At 43.8% G+C, this 8,508-nt stretch overlaps 1 protein-coding gene across 1 annotated transcript in view; it reads left to right on the plus strand.

The window, feature by feature from the left end:
- LOC141106866 (uncharacterized) overlaps positions 1-6,565 on the plus strand; it is a 129,453-nt gene extending 122,888 nt beyond the window's left edge. The window contains 1 exon segment of the mRNA XM_073597793.1: positions 1,762-6,565. Coding sequence (XP_073453894.1) covers positions 1,762-3,398 — 1,637 coding nt within the window. The 3' untranslated portion in view covers positions 3,399-6,565.
- The last annotated feature ends 1,943 nt before the right edge of the window (positions 6,566-8,508 follow it).

Consider the following 8,508-nt stretch of genomic DNA (forward strand, 5'->3'; position numbering starts at 1 on the left):
GTTTAGGCAGGGTTGCTAAGTAAATTTAGTTTGACAGGCAGTAGTTGCCCTGGGTAATTGTTATAAGATCCACTGATTCCTCTCTAGTTCTGGACTTGCTGCACCTTCTCTCTTCTGTCGCTAGGTGGCATTATGCTAGTGACATTAGATAGACAAGGGCTTAGCAAGGTCAAGTTACGAATGGATGGGGTGTCTCAGTCAATTGCCAGGGGTCTCTTTAGTCCATTAGCCTGCTGGGAGGGCCTATTTATTTGGGTGGTGTCTGGGTGAATGTGTGTTATGCTGCCCCAGGCTGCTAGGCCCTAAGCCTGAGGCCTATCCTGGGGACATCTGGCTGCTAGGCTGCCTGAGGGCCTATCCAGAAGCAGCGAAGGGTTGGGACTGTAGGATTGGAGTCCAACCGAGAGTAACGTTTCAGCCGGACGGGGAACCAGTTGTGGTCGGAGGTGGAGGGGAAGCTGTCGCCACTAAGGAACCATCCACCTTGTTACCAGAGACCATTGTGAGTAAGCTGGAGCCAGTACCAGAGCAGTCTTCTCACCAGCCGGGGATGGTGAAGAAGTGGGAAAAATTCAGCAAGTGCCAAGCCAGGGACCCAGCGGGACAGCAGAGGTGACGCTTGTGGAGCATCAGTGTGTACCATCCCAGGGATCTAGCGGGTCAGCAGACGTGACGCTTGAGGACTATCTGTGAGTGCCAAGCCAGAAACCCAGCAGGGAAGCGGGGGTGATGCTTGAGGAAGATATTGAGTTATGGAATTGGAAGAGCTCAGGGGATCCAGTGGCGATTGGGTCTGAGAGTCTAATGAGAGACTTGGAGCTCAGTGAGTGAAGACCTACAGTGAGAGACTGTAGCGTGCGAGGAAAACTATTATGTGTTACCAATAGTTCAATACAACTACCATTAGTGACTGTTACAAGATTTGTTCCCATAGGAGACAGCGGTCCTACCTGTACAGAAGTGGTGTCCGGCTGGAGGCCTTCCACTGTATAGCTGTCTACCTATAGAAGTCTTGGAGTCTGCCAATTGTCATTGCATCTACTTAAAGGTGTCCTGGCCCTAAACCCTCCCTCCCACAGTTCCTGTTCAAGAGACAAAAAGGTCTCTTTGCATCCAAAAAGTGTCTGACGCAAATTACTTAAGCTTGTATTACAACCACCATGCCTTGTAACCTGGAGGTCACCATTAGGCCTCTAGAAGTCCGAGACCTTGCTACATTATTACTCCAAAATAGTTGTTATTTATGCACAAAGAAATGTTACCCAAAGTGCCATAGTTGTTTTGGGTGTTTTTGATTCTATAATTTTATTTTTTCTATATTTTAATGTTACATTTATACCCCGTTTCCATGACAGAGCTCTATAAAACTGTTTGAGTGTTAGACCAACATGATGTTTTATTACTGACGTTGTTCACACTGGAGTACAATATATGATCTTCAAATTGTTTTATTACTATTATTTAAAATCCAGGTACATACAGGCAATCCATTGTAGTAACAAACCACTAATGCATTTTGGATAATGAAGCCTCAGTCATAGCTATTTATTATTAAAGAATTTGTAGATCATATATTAGATATTAGATTAGATCATATATTAACTCGGTGTGAAGACTTTTCTGGTTGATTTTGGAGGGAGAACAGGAGCCCAGCTGTGAGATCGGCATTTCCACTTATTCCACCGACGGGGAGGAGGAGCTAAAACTAGTTATTTGTCATCTACTGAGATCTATTATATTTTTTTTACTTCTTTCCAACAGATGGATGTGATGTCAGGAATTCCTCGGAGAGACATCTTCTATTATCTGCTGATTGTAAGTCAGAAGATAATGTCATCACACAGGATCCTCCAGGAGGAAATCCAAATACACAAAATATACATCACAGACCTTCCTGTCCGGAGACATCAATGGATCCCTCTGATCAGGGGGAATCTTCTCATCAATCACATACTATTGACTGTCCTTATTCATGCTCAGAGTGCGGGAAATCTTTCAAAAGGAAAGATAACCTCATTAATCATCAGATAATTCACACAGGTGTGCGTCCTTATTCATGCTCAGAGTGCGGGAAAGCTTTCAGAAGGAAAGATAACCTTGTTAATCATCAGATAATTCACACAGGTGTGCGTCCTTATTCATGCTCAGAGTGCGGGAAATCTTTCAAAAGGAAAGTTAACCTTGTTAATCATCAGATAATTCACACAGGTGTGCGTCCTTATTCATGCTCAGAGTGCGGGAAATCTTTCACTCTTAAAGGAGGCCTTGATGCACACATGAGAATTCACATGAGTGACTGTCCCTATTCGTGTTCAGAGTGCGGGAAATCTTTCAGTTTTAAAGGAGGCCTTGATACACACATGAGAATTCACACGAGTGAGCGTCCCTATTCGTGTTCAGAGTGTGGGAAATCTTTCACTCATAAAGGAGGCCTGGATAAACACCAGAGCACGCACACGGGTGAGCGTCCTTATGCATGCTCAGAGTGCGGGAAATCTTTCACTCGTAAAGAAGGTCTTGCTGCACACCAGAGAATTCACACAGGTGAGCGTCCTTATTCATGTTCAGAGTGCGGGAAATCTTTCAATCATAAAAGAGTCTTTGTAAAACATCAGAGAGTTCACACAGGGGAGTGTCCTTATTCATGTTCAGAGTGCGGGAAATCTTTCAAAAGGAAAGATAACCTTGTTAATCATCAGAGAATTCACACAGGTGTGCGTCCTTATTCGTGCTCAGAGTGCGGGAAATCTTTCACTCTTAAAGGAGGCCTTGATACACATATGAGAATTCACATGAGTGAGCGTCCCTATTCGTGTTCAGAGTGCGGGAAATCTTTCACTCATAAAGGAAGCCTGGATACACACCAGAGAATGCACACGGGTGAGCGTCCTTATGCATGCTCAGAGTGCGGGAGAGCTTTCACTCGTAAAGAAGATCTTGCTGCACACCAGAGAATTCACACGGGTGAGCGTCCTTATTCATGTTCAGAGTGCGGGAAATCTTTCACTCATAGAAGAGTCTTTGTAGAACATCAGAGAGTTCACACGGGGGAGCGTCCTTATTCATGTTCAGTGTGTGGGAAATCTTTCTCTTTTGAGGAAGACCTTTTCAAGCACCAGAGAATTCACACGCGTGAGCGTCCTTATTCCTGTTCTGTGTGTTGGAAATCTTTCACTGTGAAAGGAGTCCTTGTTAAACATCAGAGAATTCACACGGGTGAGCGTCCTTATTCATGTTCAGAGTGTGGGAAATCTTTCACTCAGAAAGGGAACCTTGCAAAACACCAGAGAATACACACGGGGGAGCGTCCTTATTCGTGTACGGAGTGCGGGAAATCTTTCATTCAGAAAAAAGGCCTTGTTGCGCATCAGAGAACACACACTGCAAACCGTCCTTGATTTCATTCAAACTACGGGAACGCTTTACAGATAGAAGAAATCTATGTAGACATCAGAGGAAATTCACCTGCCGATTCTTTTGACAAACATACGAACTTATTGATCCATAACACAACTGTAGGAAGTAAATAATTAGTTTTAAAAGGGGTGCATCTTTGGAAAAAGTGGTATTAAGTTTAGAGTTTATATCCCCTTCAGTCTGGATTTCGTCCTCAACACTCCACAGAAACTGCTCTCCTAAAACTAACAAACGATCTACTAATGGCTAAAACCAATCAACACTATTCTGTACTCCTACTCCTGGACCTCTCTGCTGCCTTTGATACAGTGGACCACCCCCTCCTCCTCAAAAAACTCCACGACTTTGGTCTTCATGACTGTACTCTTCGCTGGTTCTCTTCCTACTTATCCAACCGCACCTTTAGCGTTTCCTACAACTCTACTTCCTCTTCTCCTCTTCCTTTCTCAGTTGGGGTCCCCCAAGGTTCTGTTTTTGGACCTCTCCTATTTTAAATTTACACCTCCTCCCTGGGTCAGCTGATAGCCTCCCATGGCTTCCAATACCACTGCTACGCAGACGACACCAAAATCTATTTCTCTACCCCTCAGCTCACTCCCTCTGTCTCCTCACGTATCACTAATTTACTATCAGATATATCAGTCTGGATGTCACACCACTTCCTCAAACTCAATCTATCCAAAACCGAACTTATGATTTTTCCTCCCCCATATGCCCCTTCCCCTGATCTCTCGGTTAAAATGGATGGCACAACTATAAACCCATCCCCACATGCCAAGGTACTAGGAGTAGTCCTGGACTCTGAACTTTCCTTCAAGCACCACGTTCAATCACTGTCCAAATCCTGCCGCCGCAACATCTCCAAAATACGCCCCTTTCTAACCAATGACACAACAAAGCTCTTAATTCACTCACTGGTCATCTCTCGCCTTGACTACTGCAACTCCCTTGTAATTGGTTTACCTCTACATAGTCTATCACCTCTTCAATCCATCATGAATGCTGCTGCCAGACTCATCCACCTTACTAATCGCTCTGTCTCTGCTACCCCTATCTGTCAATCCCTCCACTGGCTTCCGTTCAGCCAAAGAATTGAATTCAAAATACTAAGAACTACGTACAAAGCCATCCACAATTTATCCCCCAGCTACATCGCTAGCCTAGTCTCTAAATACCGACCTACTCGTTCTCTTCGTTCCTCTCAAGACCTCCTGCTCTCTAGCTCCTTCATCACCTCCTCCCATGCTCGCCTCCAGGACTTTTCCAAAGCCTCTCCAATCCTATGGAATGCCTTACCCCAATCTGTCCGCTTATCTCCTACTCTATTAGCTTTTAGACGATCCCTGAAAACCCTTCTATTCAGAGAAGCCTACCCTACTCACACCTAACAACTGTTTTTTAATTTTCTCCATCAGCTCACCCCCCCCCACAGTTATTACCTTTTGTTTCCACTTAACCCTCCCCTCTAGATTGTAAGCTCTAACGAGCAGGGCCCTCTGATTCCTCCTGTATTGATTTGTATTGTAAGTGTACTGTCTGCCCTCGTGTTGTAAAGCACTGAGCAAACTGTTGCCGCTATATAAATCCTGTTTATTAATAATAATATAGGTGGAGATGGATGGACGTCTTCACTTCTTGTATTCTTTGAAGACTCCAATGGTGGGATGTTCCTGCTACAGTCTCTGCCCCCCCCCCCCCCTCCCACATTTTAGAATCCCCATTTCTACTTTTTTTCATATTGCACATTTAAAAACAATTACAACATTGACAGTAGTAGTAACTCATAATAGGTTACAGGAGTACACAAAGACATAAGCAAACCGGGGAAACATTTAATTTCTTGAGCCTCAGATTGCCCAAGGGGGGGCAGATAGGCCAAGTGTTGTACAGTGCACATCTCCATACATTAGGGGCATAATGATAATATTTGAGTTTTTAGGGTGGTGGTTTAATAGTTCCATATCGATAAGGAATAAATTATAGCCATACAGTCCTCATTTGAACCAGGACTGAGCTAATCTAGCACTTGTATAGCTAGCCATGTAAATTGTCCAATCTGTGGGTACACACGATCGGACTTTCTGACTGGAAATGTTGGATTTCTGACTGGAAATGTTGGATGACAGGCTGTTGGCGGACAATCCGACCGTGTGTATGTTCCATCGGACAATTGTTGACGGACTTTCCGCCAACAAATGTTGGCTAGCATGTTTTCAATTTTTCCGCCAACAAATGTCTGTTGTCGGATTTTCTGAGCGTGTGTACACAAGTCCGTCGGACAAAAGTCCCAAGTACAAACACGCATGCTCGGAAGCAGAAGCAATCGGTCTTGTAAACTAGCGTGTGTAATGGAGAATTAACATTTGTGACGCGGCAAATTATGAAAACTCTGCAAATCAGTGCACAATTCTCTTCTTTAATGGGATAATAATGAAGCTACTTTTCTGGCAATACTGATGGAGTTATTGCAAACAAATTTTCATAGGCTTTTTTTTTCTAGTGATATCAAGAATAATATTATTATGTTTTTTGTTTTTTTTTTATTTGGGCAAGTTACCACAACATCATTTTCCCGTAGTTTTTAAGATCAAAGATACAACCAATAGGCAATAGAACTTAACCAAAAAGTGCATTCTTTGCATCCAAAAATATAGAAAATATACCAAATGAAATCATTATTCAAGCAAAAAAATAATGTCAAAGCAATAACTCCAAGGCCAATAATAAATAACACGTTATCTCCTCCGATTCCGCAACATGTTCAGAAACGAACTGAAAAGCACGAAGTGAAAAGCTCTAAATGAAAAACGCAAAAAGAAAAGCACGAATCAACACTCACCAAACTTCTACTAAAACGAAATTAGCAGAAGGTGCCCAAAGGGTGGCGCTAAAGAGATGAAAAAACACGTAGTACGTCTAGTACGTCACTACGTTCATAATTGTTGGCCAACAATTGTGTGGCCCTGTGTATGCAAGACAAGTTTGGGCCAACGCCCTTCGGAAAAAATTCCACCGCTTTGTTGGCGGAAAGTTCGATTGTGTCTACGAGGCATAACAGAAACACAATGCAAGTATATGTAGCGCTGGCATTTTTGGTATGTAATGTTAAATGGTAGAAATGCTATAAACTGGTATTTGGCTCCCTCCAGTGGTATACTTGTGAATAGACTTGTTATTTATTCAGATTAAAGCTAAGCAGGAAGTGACTTAATTATTTACTTTGTGAAAGGACTTACCTACCCACAATGCCCACTTACCTACCCATGAAAACTAAGTGGCAGAATTGCATGCTGGGTAGGTAATAAAAAGCCGGGCGCGGCCATTTTATGTCTCTTCTGGATGCGTGGCCTGCCTGCAAGGATCTGTGAGGAAGTGTTCCAGAGAACGGGGCCTGCATCTCGCGGAGCAAGTCACGGACTCTGCTCTATCCCAGTGTGCTGGAGAAGCAGTGTGATCGGATCGGGAGGATCCAGAGACACCTGATGGAGCCATTTGAGGGTCCCGGTCATCTTGCGGAGCGGAGCAGCGTGACGGAGCTGGCTGGCAGGAGGACTGAGTCAACTGGAGCGGAGGTTTCCAACTTTCTAGGCCTGGTGTGGTGAGAGGGCTGTCGCCCAAAGTTCTTTAACGCACTTTACACACTCATACCACAGTGTTGCTGAGACCTGCAGTTCCGCAGAGGGGTCTCATTTAAGTAGACTGAGTTCAAGCAGGCCTCAAGCCTATATTTCACTGAGAACTGACACTGTGTGGTTCAGAGACCGGAGGCGGTTATAAGTGCTTTACACATCAAGAACAGTTTCAATCATCAGTTTATGTTACTTCTTTGCTTGTTAAACCCTTGGATTACAAACACTGCAGTATAATAGCTGAAGACAGAAGACCAGAGACTACATCTTCCACTGAAAGGCCTTGTGTTCAGTTACAGTAACAAGGGACAGCATCATACCTTAGGGGGAGCTCTTGAGCAATTGTACTGTGCTGTGTTTGATAACCTTGCATTAGCGTGATTAGTGCAGCGTGCTGGAAGTGTGAAGGTGCCCAGTGTTAAGGCATTGTCACTCTGAGCACTAGTCCCACTTGGAGACGCGCCTGCAGGGGTCATCCAAGAAATCTTTACACATTAATAATTTGTGAATACTTATCACATTGTCATATTACTTTTGTGTGGCAATGCAGTTATAATGATTACCGTTTATACCAGTCTCAGTAAAATTACATTCTGGTTAATTACAATTGGTGTGGAGTGTTGTTCATTCTTCTACAGGTGGAACAACGGATACCCAGGTAATGGTAAAGGTACATTATTGGTATACTGTACATTGTGGGATTGTCCTTTTTGTTTAGCTTCACACTAAAACTGTTCCACAGCTGTGCCAAGCGGGTTGAGCCAATTTATTGGGGGTGAAATAGCAGAGTACAGGCCCAATCCAATATCAGCAGCTCCATCGGCGGTCAGTGCTACATATATAAAAAAACAATTATGAAAAGGAAAAATGCATCAATAAACATATCGTATTTATCGGCGTATAACACGCACCCCAATTTAAGAGGGACATTTCTGTAAAAAAAAACTTTTTTTTTTTTAAATAAACCACTTTGAAGCAGAATAATGGTGAGTGAGAATCAATGCAGCATGATTAGTGCCCATCTGCAGCCTCAATGCAGCCTAATCTGTGCCCATCTGCAGCTTCAGTGCAGCCTGTTCTGTGCCCATCTGCAGCCTGTTCTGTGCCCATCTCCCCAATCAATGCAGCTCACCATCTCATAGGACATCACCGAGCCTTCATCTGTTTCCTTGGCTCTCAGTCGGCAGTGACACACACAGTCCCGCCTCTGCCATCGGCATTGGACCAGCTCCTGTGATAGACAGAACACTGGTCCAATGCTGGTGGTGGAGGCGCGACTGTGTGTGTGACGTGCGAGTAGGGTTGCCACCTCATCCCTTTAAACTCGAACACATATGAATTACACAGGTTCTGAGTCTGATTAAGGTGGTAGTTAAACTCACTTGGTGCCTTATCTGCATTAAATTAGCCTCAGAACCTGTGTAATTTATATGTGTTCGGTTTTAAAGGGATGAGGTGGAAA

The sequence above is a fragment of the Aquarana catesbeiana genome, linkage group LG08 (assembly GCF_042186555.1).
Source record: "Aquarana catesbeiana isolate 2022-GZ linkage group LG08, ASM4218655v1, whole genome shotgun sequence".
Classification (NCBI taxonomy): domain Eukaryota; kingdom Metazoa; phylum Chordata; class Amphibia; order Anura; family Ranidae; genus Aquarana; species Aquarana catesbeiana.